Here is a 15,929-nt window from a genome sequence, read left to right as displayed (position 1 = left end):
GTGATGTGTTCTGGAAAGTATCTCCAGTCCTGGGCTGGATCCAGTAGGTGCACTCAGGCCCCCAAACCTGAAACAGGGACTCTTATTCCTTAAACACAAGATATTCCAATAAGAAAGCTGTTCTCAGGCGAGCTGCAGAGCAGGGAGGAGGAGACGGAGGTGTCCTTCGCTTCCCAGAATTGCTGAAACTTGAAGACCAAGGCCACCTCTGAGAGGCAGAGATCCACCTATGAGTACATCACATCCGCTCTGTCTTCAGGAATCTTTGGCTGTGTGGGAGGATGAGGAATGTCATTTATTTCTTTCTGCTCACCCAATGTACTTCAGAGGAAATGAAACTGAAAATTCAATAAATATATATATTTTTGCCATATTAGGGCAGAGAACATGTATAAACCGTGGCAATACAAGTGCTCACTCCAGAGCCTGCAGAAGAAGCAAGTGGACAATTGAGAGAAGGAAGCACCCTGCCCCAGGAAGCAGGTGCCCTAACATCATCCACTGAGAACTGTGCTCTAGATGCCGTGCGTCAGTGGAACCTGGGCTTGTGCCTGGGATTTGTAGGTAGTGCGGGGAGCAGAGCACAGCTCCATTCCTCCTCACTGTGTGACCTGGAATGTGGCCTCTTCCTCTGAGCTTTATTCAAACAAGGTGTTAATATAAACTTGCAGCATTAAATGTACCTAAAACCTTTCAAGTAGGAGCCAGTGATGTTCAGAATTGTTATCACTATTGCTGTCCCCAACCTTAGAGACCAAAACAATACCTACATGATCCCTCATCTCAGGTCTCAGGTGACCACGTTTCAGAGAACACACATGCTTTGCTTCTGTCACAAACATGGTGTTGGATACTGGATAGTATGTGAACCTTGTTATAGGTTTATGTTAATTACATGACAATTGGTAAAATTAGAATTTGTAACTGATAATTAAAAATTTAGCTTTGGGGATTTCTAAGCAAAGTGTGGATGGTGTGTTTTGATTTCTCCTTGCTTAACATAATATCATGTGAGAGGAGGAGATAAATTAAAGAGGAAACTATTCAGCAATGTGGAATCAGGGATTTTATAAATAAAGAAGGTTCTCACATCTTCTGGAAAACCCATAAACTTAAAAAAAGAAGGAATTTTAGGACAGATTTCTATATTCTGGATACATGACTAATAAAAGATTAAGTGCAAAAAGAGATACACAGAGGATGAAAATTCTGCAGCAGATAATTTTGCCAAATAGACAGCTTTATACTAGTTTGTAATTTTACCTAAGTATTCAAAAGATAGACTCCAGAGAGATCCAAATAAGGAACTGTAACATTTCAATGTTAGACGACTGGTCGAGAGGAGCTTGAACTGACATTATTTTGATGAATCATACCTCAGTAATAAAACTGTGACTAATGGTGCACCTATTCATGAGGCTGCTTGAGTAAATAGTTTCTACCTCTGCTACTTGGGAGTCCTGGCACAACCCAACATTTTCTAAACCTGGGGGCCACTGAGAACAGAGACAGAAGTTCGAGTATTTTGAAGTGATTATGAAGTTTTGAGAGATCCACAATCACTGAGTGAAGTGATTGGTGAGGGTGGTCTCTATGAGCCTAGTCTTTGAAGAGTGTGGCTGTTTGTTATGATGAGCCAAGAGCTGCTTGTTATGATGAACATAAAGCAACAAAGACAGTCAAGGAAAATGAAGAAACGGGGAGCATGGTACAAACAGAGGGACAAGATAACGTTCCAGAAACTGGCAACAATGATTTAAAAGCATATGGATTACCTGGCAGAATATTTAAATAAATATTAGGAACATGTTTAATAAGCTAGTGGCAGCATGCAAGAACAATGTGAGAATTTTAATAGAGATAAAATATTTAAAAGAGGACTGGACAAAAATATGTGTGTCGAAGAATACAATAAGTCAGACAAAGTTTTTAACAGAGCACATTCTGGAGAGGCTCAGGCCTTTCTTTCCCCTAGAGCAGGTACCCCTGAAATTCCCCTAGACATGAATCACTGTTTGCTCCCGCCCACCTTCTAGATTCTCCTCAGAGATGCCCAGGACTCCAGAGTTCAGGTTCTCTCATGTTGTGTGACTTTGGGTTAAAACACACCTGAAACAGTGTGACTGTTGTCCTTTATCAGTTCATCATCATCCACATTTTAGTTGATGTGATTTTTTTTACCTCATTTTGAAGAAATGAAAATAAATCTGTAGACTCTATATAAGCCAGTTTTTTTTTTCTTTTTTTGAGACGGAGTCTTGCTCTGTCGCCCAGGCTGGAGTACAGTGGTGCAATCTCAGATCACTGTAAGATCCGCCTCCTGGGTTCACGCCATTCTCCTGCCTCAGCCTCCCAAGTAGCTGGACTCTTACAATACTTTCTTGGTCAGCTGGTCCAACAGTGTGAGGGTCACAGTAGCACAATTATTTATGAGACTAATTCTGTATCCAGCGCAGACACATTTTTTTTTTTTTATGTACCAGGACCTCCAGTCCATTGCAGCCTATGATTATGGAGAAGGAAAGAAATATTCTTCAAATTTCCATCACACTTGTGGTAAGAGAAACTGGCATTTCTGTCCACTGGTTTCCAGAACCAGCTGTTGTAGCTCCTGGCCACTGGGCACTGTAGTGCTCTCTGTTTTAGGGGAATTTAAGCATCCTGGAGAATAGTATTGTCCCCAAAATGGGCCTTCTTTAGAGATTAAATTTCCTACTATAAAGCTGAAGCAAAAAATACCTGCTGTTTATCTTACATCAGACTGTGGAGACTTAAGTCAGTGCTTCCATTGTTCTTCTGGGGTCATTGTTTCTGGGCAAATGTGAAGGAGCAAGATCTGCTGGATCTCAGACTCATGTTCCCGTGATCATATCTCCTATCCCTTAACTATAGCTACATTCCCTCATGTCAGAACAATTATGCAGTGTCTCATTCTAGGAATAAGATATCCAGTAACTTGGACAGTGGCACTAGTAGCTTCTCTATCATTAAAAAAAAGCATGTGCAGATAAAGTTAATTCTTCTAAGTACAAATTACTACCTATCAGGTTTGGGCTTTAATTTTTTCGAATTGTCTCCATATGACTGGTGTGTATCCTTACAGGGTGTAATTATTTTGTTAGACAAACGTGATGTCTATCGCTGTCGGTTCAGGCACTTGGTCAGAGGTGCTGGTCAGTCTGGTTGGAGGTATCTGGGCTCAGTCTTCCTTGCACATGTCAGGGAAAGCTCTGATATAAAGAGAGTGGATGCTGTCACTTATGTAGCAGTATGGATTAAACTGCAGAAGATCATCACACTATGAGGTCTCCATACACTTTCACACAGCAGAGTAGATTTCCCCTGCTTTCAGCTGCCTACTTACTTACATTAAATATTACTGCATGTACTTTTACTTAACACTGTTTTCTATTCTAAGCAATTGCCTGCTTATTTAATTAAACTAAGCAACAGTAAATTTTAAAACTAACAGTAAATTACCTGTACAAGTAACATAAAATGGGTGTAGTGAATAAGCCAAGTAGAGACACCAGAAAACAAAACTCATAAAGACACACCTTGTGTGAGTTGAGAGTTGTCAGTGAGCACAGAAAACGAGAGGAGCTTGTGTTCACTTTTACATGAAGAAAGTCAATTATATTTGACATCCAGAAGGCTGGTCACACCCGTGAGGGAAATATGTAGAGTGATCCACATAACTCAGAAATTGATAAAGTCACAAACTTACAAAACCAGCAAAAACAACATTCAGTGTATTTAGTATTCAGCTCTGTTTCTTCAGGGAAAGGGATGGGTTATATCTGCATGGAGAATGGGACAAGTAGTTTTCAGCTGGTTCTCCTGGGAAGTTGCTCATGAAATCACTCAGGCGATGCTCTGACACAGGATTGTGAGGAGGACGTTGACCCCGGTGGTCGCTGTCAGCAACACGGGATGCTCAACCCTGGTGGGTGCCTTTGTTACTGTTTTGTCCACAAGAGATTTTAAGCTCTCAGGTGCTGCAGGCAGGTGAGTTTTTAAAACCTCAGATGAGGAAAATTACTGACCACACAGAAGATGAGAAAATCGAAGACCTCACTTCATCAAGCACATTCCACTGATGAGAACTGTTTACATAGAGAGGGAAGAGGAAGGGGCTGGGGAAGATCACCCATAGAAGGACACATCCATCCTGCTTGAACTGCCTGTGGAAGGAGCGTTTCAATGTTTGCCCTCAGCTAATCGAGGGCATTTCAAGACCTTCACAAGCTTTCAGAAAAACAGTTTTCATGAACGAATGCCCATACGTTACTCAGAGTTGTATTTTTTCATATTTATTCTTCCCCTCTGGGCAGCACCGCAGCAGGGTGTTCTCAGAATTCTCCCTGATCCTTCTTAAGTTCCTGGTGCAGCTCCTGGAGGAAAAGCCTGCATGGGGAGGGAGCCCTCCTCATGTGCAACCCTGAGGCTGTCCCATCACCTCACCCGCCACTGCCCTTCAGTCACTTGGTAAACATCTGTGAGCTAATCTTCCTGAAACGTGTGGTTTTGGGCAGTATATTCACCAGGTAATAAACTCCTCAAGCTCTGTTTATTTTGGCAGGCATGTATCCCTTTCTGGAGCACAGGTTTGTTCTGAGTGTGTGGCAGTGGATAATTAGTGAGAGGAGGTTTACGTGCATCTTGTCGTCTCCCACAGTGCACCCTCCATGGGGTTGGCACCCACAAACAAGCAGACGGACTTGCTCAGCTGGAGGATGACACACATTTTCATAACCTGTGACCTCAGAGGTGCTCTTTCCCTGCAAGACCAATCGTGATCATGCCTCTGGCTAATGTGCACTCATCAAGGGCGAGCAGTGACCACCTCTGTGAGGGCTCCCTTCAGGTGCCCACCCACTTTGTAAATGAAAGCTTTTGTTCCTGCCTGTGTCTCATGCATGTGTTTGCACTCGCTGTACAGATCGTCTTATTCAGACCCACCACCCAAGAGCCTACAGTGTACCTAATCCAACTCTATGCCATTATACATGGAGTCTCTCATTGCCAGGGTCTCCAGTTCTCACGAAAGGATGTTCATTATGCGATTCAGCAGAACTTGCTGGACTTTTACAGACATGAACCTGCCTCTAAATGCTTAAAAATCTTACTCTCTTGGAAGGAATTCTGTAAACTGGAAGTAAGATAAGTGCTAAATTAATACATGTTTTATGGTTTTTTGAAGAAAGGGTTCAAAGAGTAAGAGCTTCACCCACTTTCCCTCTGACTAATATCATCTCTAAAAAGCCACTGAAAATACCTGTGGTGCTCCGAGGTAATTTAGGCTTGATATACTAGGGGATCACCAAAAACGAAAGAACGAACTGTCCTTGTAGATTCATCCATTGCAACTGATTTGTGCCTGTGGTCCTGGATGGTCGTGGTGGAGGAGGCTGTGCCTGTGGAGGGCAGGGATTCATGGGAAATCTCACACCTTCTGTGCAATTTCTTTGTAATCCTAAAACTGCTCTAAAAATAATTTTATATAAATTTATAAAGACTGGCAGAAACACTTGAAAGAAATTTTTGACAGTTTTTAATAGTCATACTTACTCTTACTACTTGATCAAATAACCTTGCACTAAGCCATGTATTGATCTAATTGGAAAACTTGTTCACAGTGGCACCTTCATAGAATGTTTGTATCAACTTTATTGAGTGTGGATTTCCCACTCTGTGAATTTGGCTTCTATGATGACTCTTGAATGGAATGTATCTCTTACAATTAGAGTGTTACTTGTTTCTGTTGTTCTTTCTTCTTAAATATGTAACCAATATTCAAAACAGCCTTAAAACTTGTGACCCTTGTCATCTCCTCAGTCCAGCACAGCTGCCTTCTCCCTCAGGGTTTCTGACACTCTGAGGATGTGGTTTTCACACTGTGTATCTTGCACAGTAATACACGGCCGTGTCCTCAGATCTCAGGCTGCTCAGCTCCATGTAGGCTGTGCTCGTGGACATGTCCCTGGTCATGGTGACTCTGCCCTGGAACTTCTGTGCGTAGCCTGTATTACCACTGCTAGGGTTAATCCATCCCATCCACTCAAGCCCTTGTCCAGGGGCCTGTCCCACCCAGTTTATATTGTAGCTGGTAAAGGTGTAACCGGAAGCCTTGCAGGAGAGCTTCACTGAGGCCCCAGGCTTCTTCACCTCAGCCCCGGACTGCACCAGCTGGACCTGAGACTGGGCACCTATGGAGAGGACACAGGAGTGAGTAAAATCCTCTTTGACTGAACCAGGATCCCTTCCTCAGTGTTAAGGCTAGGAAGCCACTTACCTGTAGCTGCTGCTACAAGGAAGAGGATCCTCCAGGTCCAGTCCATGGTGAGGAGCTGCGGTTCCAGGGTTTTCTCCAGAGGAGGGATGTGGTTGTTGAGTGATGCTCTGAAGGTACCAGTAGATTTATATGTATCCCAGAGGAGCTCAGGTTATTTGCATATTCATGAGGCAAGGTATTTCACAGCTCAAAGCCTGATCTAGGATGAGAAAAATACACAGATGCCACATCAACCATACAAGAGTGGGATACTGAGACCAAGCCCTAATCCTGCTTGAGGAAATGCACCCCCTGCCCCATTTCTAAGCTTTTTGTGGACAGCACTCTTCCTAATGAAGAACAATCCCCACTCCCAGGATGTGCTCCTCACTGTGAATCCACATTTTATTGGCATAGAGATTACCTCGATTGTTTCTGGGACCATTGCTGTCTCTGACAGTGAGCAGGCACTTTGACTCCATCCTGGTCCCATTAGGAACAGTCAGAGCTCACTGGTAACTCTGAATAAGTGGCCACTAGTTATCCTACATGAGTGCCCAGCAGGCCCCAGGGAGAGTTCCGAGATCTGCTGGGCACTCCCAAGACAGAGTCCCCAGCACCTGCCTGAGAGTCCTGAGCTCCCAGACCCTTCAGTGGAAAGACTCTTGGTTGACAGATTTGCCCTGTGATGTGTGATTGGCTCTGAGTTTTCCCTCCCACTGAGAGTAGGAAGCAGGAGTTGAAATGGAAATAGGAATTGGAATTTCTTGATAAACTCATAAATCCAAAATAAATACTAAGTAATTTGTGTTTTGAAAAAGTTTGGGTTTTATCTCAAACTCCATTAAATAGAATTACTTGAAGTCTTTACACACTTTTAGTTCATGTCCATAGATGGTCATCATCTTTACATGTTGATTTCTGATCCACATGGTCTGTGCACCTGCCACACTCTCGAATCCACCACTGCCAAGTCAAACACACAACGTAGGAAACATTACTTAGTTCTGAAATCTGAATGTCTTATTCATAGGAATATAGTGTATCCCACAGTTATGTACCCATCAAATTAATAAGCCATCCATATCCTTCATATTCTCACTGTTAAGATATTTATTATCATAGAATCTCACTTTTACATAGAGTTCTCTTGGCTTTATTGAGTGATATAATGGTCCAGATGAAATGGGAGATTTAAAAGCATATTAGCAACTTGTTGAACACTTATGATGGAATGATTTCGTGAGTAAACAAGACTCAGGCCCTGAGAGAATATTTCACATTATTTATCTTCAACAAATAAGTGAGAACATACAGTGTCTGATTTTCTGTCCCTAAATTAGTTTGCAAAGAGTAATGACCTCCAGTTCCCTCATGTTCCTACAAAGGACATAATTTCATTCTTTTCTTAGCTGCATAGTTTTCCATGGTTCTATGTACCACATTTTTCTCTATCCATTCTGCCACTATGAGCATTTAGGTAATTCCATGTGTATGCTATTGTGAATAGTGCTGCAGTGAACCTACATGTTTATATTCCTTTAGGTATCTGTCCAGCTGTGGGACTGTTGGGTCAAATGAAACTTCGGTTTTAGGTTATTGGAGGGATCGCCACACTGCTTTCCACAATGGTTGAACTAATTTATATTCCCACCAAAAGTGTATAAATGATCGCTTTTTCTTGCAACCTTAGCAGCATCTGTTATTACTTTTTTTTTAAGATTAGCCATTCTGACTGATGTGAGATGGTACCTCACTGTAGTTTTAATATGTGTTTCTCCAATGATAGTGATATTCAGCATGTTTTCCTATGCTATTTGGCCACATGTAAATCTTTTTGTAAATGTCTTTTCGTGTCCTTTGACCACTTTTTCTTTCTTGTATGTTTGTTTAATTCCATGTATATTATAAATGTTAGACCTTTGTCAGATGTATAGGTGGCAAATACTTTACTTCCCATTCTAGAGGTTGCCTGTTTACTCTGTTGATAGTATATCTTGCTATGCAGAAGCTCTTTAGTTTACTTAGGTCTCATTTGTCAATTTTTGATTTTGTTAAAATTGCTTCTATCGTTTTCAGAATAAAGTCTTTGCCAGTTCTTATGTACTAAATTGTATTGCCTAGGGTATTATCCAGAGTTTTTATAATCTTAGGTTTTACATTTATATCTTTAATCCACATATTATCATTTTTTTCAATTAATGCTGAAAAAGCATTTGATGAAACTCAACATCCTCTCAGGAAAAAAATAAATAAATAAAAATGGGTATAGAAAGAACACGTCTCGACATACCAAAAAGTTGTATTCCAGAGAGTTTCAGGTAGTATTATAATGAATGAGAAATAACTAAAAGTCTTCTCTCTAAGATCTGGAACGTGACAAACTTCCCACTTTAACCAGTGGTAAAGCGTAAATCCTTCTGCAGCCCCCGTAGCGGCTCTTACCTGCAAGCGCCACCTACTGGCCTGATGTTCAAACTGCATGACCCAATACAAAGTCGCTACCACCAGTGCACAGCAGTTGAAAACGAGATTAGCTTCTCAATACTTCTGTGATTCCAGCTCCGCAAAAGACCACGGGTCTGCTCACATGCTCAGTATGTTACTACTAAAGCTGGAATTTGAAAAAGGCACAACACTAAAACTATTAATAACAAAATAAATCACTGAGTAGATGCCCCTCACCTGGCCATTTCCATCAAGGCTGGTGCTTTTGCTTGCCAGGCTGAGTGGCTCATATTTGTCCCCCTCTCAGAAGCTCAGCAGATAACTCAGGTCACTGTGCATTTCATAGACCAGCCCATTGCCTGAGGCAACGGAGAGCTTCTCCCTGTGCACAGATATCAAGCATGTACTCATCTGCTTCTGCCACAGTCAGCTCAAACCTGTAAGGCCACCTACTAACGTGAAGGGTAAACTTAACAACCCAACATAAAATCTGCTGAAACAAATGCATCCCAAATGAGAAACAGTTCCTGAGGCCTCCACTATCTAGGACCTGCAGGAGGCAGTGAGCCTGCTCACAGGCCCAGTACATTGTTTTACAACCATCATTTCAGAAAGCCACTAAATAATGACCATCTATAGACAAGAAACAATTACAGAGTCTTTGCCACTGAGTAAACCAAGAACCAAATAAAAAGACCCACCCAATATGCATGATATTCACATTCTAAAGGGAATGAAATTTTCATTAAAATCAAAATGAATTCAAAAATAGTAACAGTTTAGGAATGAAAAGCAAACAGATAAGCAATTCTGGAAGTATGAAAAAGCAGAATTACAAGACCCTGGATATCAACTTAGCTCTCCAGCAATAGAATCTAAACAACATGATATATTTTGAAATCTCAGATAAGTAATTCAAAATGTTTATTTTAAAGAAGCTCAATTAAATCCAAAAGAGAGTTGAGAAACAACACAAATAAATTAGAACCACTCAGGCCAGGCATTGTGGCTCATGCCTGTAATCCTAGCACTTTGGGAGGCCGAGGAGGGGGGATTGTGAGGTCAGAAGTTCCAGACCAGTCTGGCCGACATAGTGAAACCCCATCTCTACTAAAAATACAAACCACTGGCTTGGTGTGGTGGTGTGTGCCTGTAATCTCAGCTACTCAGGAGGCTGAGGCAGAATTGCAAGAACCTGGGAGGCAGAGCTTGCAGTGAGCCAGGATCACACCATTGCACTCCAGTCCAGGCGACACTGCAAGACTCTGTGTCAAAAAACAAAAAACAAAAATCAGAACAATTCAAGATTTGCTTAAGACTTTGATTTTTAAAAAATGATCTTCAGGGAAAAAACTTCATTGAATTATAATTAGAAAATACAGTTTAAAACTTTGACAAAGGACTACACTAAACTGAAGAAAGAATATCAAACCTAACAGATATTTCAAATTAACCCAGTCAGATAAAAATGAACAAAATCATTGGGAAGTATAGGATTATGTAAAACAATTGAAACAGTGGATCGTGGATATTCCTGAGGGAGAAAATTAGTAAAAATTTGTAGAAGACCAAAGTGATGAAATAATTGAGGAAAATATCCCTAGTCTTGCTAGAGATTTTCACATGCAGATAAAAGAAGTTCAGAAAACTCCATGACAAGACACTGGAAAACAGACATAACCAGGATCTACAGTCCTCAGACTATCTAAAGGAAATAGGAAGAAAAACATTCTAAAATTCACAAAAAAGTGTCTATTTATCTGAAATTCTATTATACTAACAATGTACTTCTCAGCATAAACTTACAAGATAAAAAAGACTGGACTTAAAGAAAAAAGATAAAGGAAAAAATTTATATGTCAATAATAATTTTGTATCCTGCTAAAATAAGCTTCATAAATGAAGGAGAAATAAGTATTTCTAAGGTAAGAAAATGCTAAGGATATTTATTTACACTAGACCAGAACTATAAGAAATGCTCAAGGGAGTCCAAATATGGAAGCCATAGGTCAATACTCACCATCATAAACAACGCAAAATTATAAAATTCACTCGTAAAACTATTACACAATTAAGACTACAAAGCCACTAGTTAATAATTAACATGACAACAGGAGCCAAACTTCACATATCACTATTAAGTTTGGATATAAATAAGTTAAATTCTTCACCTAAAATATATACATTGGTAGAAAGAATAAAAAAGAGTTTTGAAATTTATGCTGCTGAAATGAAACTCCCTTAATTGGTAAAAACACATAGATTCAAGATCAAAAAGGTGAAAAAGGATATTTCATGCAAATGGAAACCAAAAGCAAGCAAGAGTAACTATGCTTATATCATATAAAACAAACTTTCAGTAAACACCAGTACTTAAAGACAAAGAAAGTCATTACATAATGATAAAATGATTGATTAAAAATACCAGTTCTAAATATATATGCGCTCTACACCAGAAAACCCATGTTCATAAAACAAATACTATTAGACCTAAGGAAGAACATAGATAACAATACAATTGTAATAGACTTCAATGCCCATCTGACAATCCTAGACAAATCATTGAGAAAGAAAATCAACAAGGAAACATTAGACTTAAATTGGACTCTAGGCCAAATAAACCCAAAAGATATTAACAGAACATTCAGTTCTGATGACTGCAGAATATACATTATTCCCATTAGCAAGGAATATTTTCTAAGATGGATTATATACTATGCCAGAAATAAAAGTCTCAATAACTTTTTAAAAAATGAATTATCTTCTCAGACCACAGTAATATAAAGCTAGAAATCAAACCCTAGAAGAAAACTCAAAACTATACACACACACATGAAAATTATACATCCTGCTACTGAATGAACTTTGGGTCAATGATAAAATTAAAAAAGATATTGTAACATGCTTTGAAATGTATAAAAATAGAGAAACAGCATACCAAAATCTTTGCAGCAAAAACCTGTGCTAAGGGGGAAGATTATAGTGTTAAATGACCTCATCAAAAAGATCCAAATTATATATCAAATAATTAGAAAAACCACAACAAACTAAACACACAGCAGAAGAAAACAAATAACAAAGACCAGAGCAGAACCAGGTAAAGTTAAGAATCAAGAAATACAAAGAACCAACAAAATAAAACGTTGGGTTTTTGAGATGATAAACAAAACTTACAGACCACTAGCTAGATTAGGCAATTAAAGTAGACAATTTAAGCAGAACAAGAAACAAAAAAGAAAAGATTACAACTGGTGCCACAGAAATATAAATGATCAACATAGACTACTATGAACATCTCCCGGCTAACAAACTAGAAAATTTAGGGGGAACAGATAAATGTCTGAAAACATGCAATCTCCCAAGATTGAAACAGGAAGAAATAAAAATCCTGAAGAGACCAACAAAAATTAGTGATATTCAAGCAGTAATTTTAAAAGTCTCAACAAAGAAGCCCTAAAACAGATGATTTTAAATGGTGAATTCTGCCCAATATACAGAAAGAGCTGCTAGCAATTCTACTGAAACTTCTTCAAAAAATTGAGTAGAGGGTGTTTCTCCCTAACTCATTCCACAAAGCCACTAACAGCCTCATACCACCTCCATGCCAGGACCCAAACAGGAATACTACAGATCAATATCACTGATGACTATAGATGTAAAAATCCTCAACAAGATACAAGAAAATTGAATCCAATCACATATCAAAAAGATAATACGCCACAATCTACTAAGTTTTGTTTCAGGGATGCAAGGATGGCTCGACATTCATGTATCAATAACTGTGATCCACCACATAAAATTCAAAACAAAAAACATATAATCATGTCAATAGGTCAAAAAAAGCATTTGATAACATTTAGGATTTCTTTATGACAAAAACCCTCAATGAAATTAAAATAGAAGGAAAACATACCTCAAATGAATAAAAATCATATATGACAAACTCACACACATTATACTGAATAGGAATATGTTGAAAGTATTCCTCCTAAGACTCAGAACATGTCAAGGATGCCCACTTTCACCACTCTTAATCAATATAAAACTTGAAATCCTGGCCAGAGTAGTCAGGCAGGAGAAAGAAATAAAGACACCCAATTTGGAAAAGGGAAAGTCAAATTATTTTGTGTTTGCTGATAATACGATTTTGTACTTAAAAAACTAATATTCTTTAGAAATACTCCTAGAATTGACGCATTAATTCAACAAAGTTTTAAAATAATGGAAAACACATACAAAAGACAGTACTATTTTTATACACACGTAACAATCAAGCAGAGAACCATAGATGTATGGAACAGAATAGACATACCAGAAATAAAATCACAAGCCTGCAGCCAACTGACTGTGACCAACTAGACAAAAAGCATATCCTGGGAAAGGTCACCTTGTTCAATAAATTGTGCAGGAAAAACTGAACAGCTATTTGCTGAAGAATAAAGCTGGACTCATATCTCTCACTATGTACAGAAGTTAAGCCAAAACCTATAAAATACTTAACTGGGAGACCTGAGAGTTGATGGTTGTAGATGAAATCCTAGGCAATGTTTTCCTGGACATTGTCCTAGGTGAAGAATTCATGACTATGACCTTAAAAGTAAACAGAACTAAACCAAAATAGACAATTTAGACTTAATACAAATAAGAAGCAAAGCATGTGCTCAGCAAAATAAAAAATCAATAAAGTTAACAGAAAACCTACAGAATGATGAAAAATATTTGTAAACACTACGTCTGACAAAGAGCTAATATTTGGAATGTGCAAGAAACAAAAACAACACAAGAAAACACAAATAACCTCATTTTAAAGTGAGCAAATAACAGACATTTATTTTTCAAAACAGGACATAAAAATCATCAACCAGCATGTCATAAAACAATCAATGGCATTAATCATCACAGAAATGCAATTTAAAGTCACAATGAGAAACCATATTAAACCAGTCAGACTAGCTATTATTAAAAAGTTAAAAATAAAAACTAAACTGAACATAAACAGATGTTGGTAAGGACACAGAGAAACAGTAGTGCATATACACTATTGGAGAAAATGTAAATTAGTACAAGCTATATGGAAAACAGTATGGAAACTTCTCAAAGAACTAATAATTGAACTAATATTTGATTCCGCAACCCCACTACTTGGTATCGGCTGAAAGGAAAGGAAAATAAATTTTATATTAGACAGATGCCTGCATTTATGTTTACTGTTGCGTTATTCACACTAGCACATATGGTACCACACTTACTGTCTATTCATTATGATTAGATACAGAAAACATTGTATATGTACATGTGCATATATATATATATACACACACTTATCCTTGCAAATACACTATATATATTTGTGAATATATATGTACACACATTTAATTACTACTCAATAAAAAATGAAATTATGTATTTTACAGTAGCATGGATGAAACTTTAGACCACCATCTTAAGTTAAATAACTCAGAAGAGTAAAGTTGAATACCACATGTTCTCATGTAAGAACTAAATAATATGTACACGTGAATATAGAGTGTGGAATAATAAATATTGGAGACTTGGAAGGTCTGGAGGGTGGGAGTGGTGTGTGGGATGAGAAGATACTTAATGAGTACAACATACGCCATCCAGATGATGACTCCCCTTAAAGCCCTGACTTCATCACTAAACAATATGTTCATGTAACAAAATTGCTCTTTCACCCATGAATTTATACAAATAAAAAGATAAGTGGGATGCATATTCCAAGTCATCATTAACCCATATTAGAATGTTTTACAAATACAGCATTACAACTTCTTTATTTGGAGTGTTCTATTTTTTTTCACTTACAAGAGAAAGGCAATCTCAGTTCTCAGGGTAAACACACTTTAGAGAAGTGTTGTGCGGTGGAGGAGGGCAGCTGTCCCATCAGCAACAAGAGGCTTTGTGTTTGGGTCATGTTCAGCCATCTACTATTGTTCTATAGTAATCTCTGGGCACAACATTGACCCCTGCCTAGTCCTCCATTGCGAGAGACTCAAAAAAGTGTCCATTATTACAGTAGTCATTGTCTAAGTCCAGATTAACAAAAAATATTCAGCTAAAGATAAGCTCAAAAGCAGAGCCCCTTGTCACTATCCTCCCTCATTTCAGCTGTTTTATGGTTTACCCTCCCCCCACGTCACCACCTGAGCCACCTTCTGGGTGGATAGAGTTTGTGAAGCTTTGGTCTGTCATCGCAGCATAATTGCCCTCTTAGGGAGTGCTCTGAGCCCGTCAGCCAGAAATGAGATCGGCCAAAATCTGAGGTGGGCGCAGTGCCACTTCCCTGCAATCACTCTCCCAGATGTTCACTTAGTTCTCAGAAATAATAATTGCATATTTAGGCTAATTCTTCTCATTTTATGTTTCCTTATGTATCAATTGAGCCAGCTCTTTGGGAGTATGAGTTATCATTTCTAAATTGCATTTACCTGCAGACATCTACTTCGGTTCAGCTGCTGTCTCAGACCCGGTAATTCTGTTTCCATCCAGGTGTCAGATTTTGTCACTTCACACCTGAATACTTATGTTTCCAAACAATGCTTCAGCCACATGTCATTGATTCGCGGGTCTCTCTAGGAAATCCTTCTTCTGATACAACTGCATTGAGAGGTTGCATCTGCCACCCTCAGGCTCAGAACTCAGTAAAAACACAGGATTCATGAAACTGTCATATTCACAGGAACAGTGTATTGCAGCAAAATGATACCATTGAAAATACTTGAAAAAAAGGCACAAGGAGTGAAGCCCTGGAGAATCCAGGCACAAGCTCTCAGGGGTCCTCCCACAGGGGAGCCTCCTGCACATGTGTAATTGTCCAGCTGTGCTGTAAGATGACATGTGTGAAGTGTTGATACCCAGGGGAGTGCCCCGAGCTTTCTTGTCCAGGGCTGTGTTCTGGGAATGAATCAGACTATGGAACACCTGGGTAACTGACCACACTACTCAGACAACAGACCACCCCAGCATAACAACAGCAGGCACTCACTATAAATCCCTGTGATTAAACTCGTACCGCATGTCCCAAGGCTGCAGACATCCACAGACACTGTTATCAGGTGGAATATTTTATGGACTTGGAGACCTCATCCCAGGAGGTAACAGAGAACCATAAATGAAGAAAAGTTCTTTTTAAATTCTTTAGTTACTTACTTTTTTAGGAACATGCAGGTTTTGAGCAATTCAGGCC

General features: G+C 39.0%; 1 long non-coding RNA gene and 1 gene segment (V, D, J or C); both read right to left on the bottom strand.

Moving 5' to 3' along the window:
- Positions 1–5,841: 5,841 nt before the first annotated feature.
- On the bottom strand, positions 5,842–6,398 carry LOC117069755. The segment is given in 2 exon segments: positions 5,842–6,209; positions 6,296–6,398. Coding segments are annotated over 2 exon segments (363 nt in total).
- Positions 6,399–6,440: 42 nt separating this feature from the next.
- LOC117069773 lies at positions 6,441–9,626 on the bottom strand. Its single transcript, XR_004431661.1, has 3 exons — positions 8,960–9,626; positions 7,150–7,240; positions 6,441–6,494 (listed from the first exon to the last, which is right to left on the bottom strand). It is a non-coding gene; the product is annotated as an uncharacterized LOC117069773 (long non-coding RNA).
- Between the last annotated feature and the right edge of the window lie 6,303 nt (positions 9,627–15,929).

This window comes from Trachypithecus francoisi, unplaced genomic scaffold (assembly GCF_009764315.1).
Source record: "Trachypithecus francoisi isolate TF-2019V2 unplaced genomic scaffold, Tfra_2.0 Lachesis_group3, whole genome shotgun sequence".
NCBI classification, from domain to species: domain Eukaryota; kingdom Metazoa; phylum Chordata; class Mammalia; order Primates; family Cercopithecidae; genus Trachypithecus; species Trachypithecus francoisi.
This window is presented reverse-complemented; position numbering and strand designations above follow the sequence as displayed.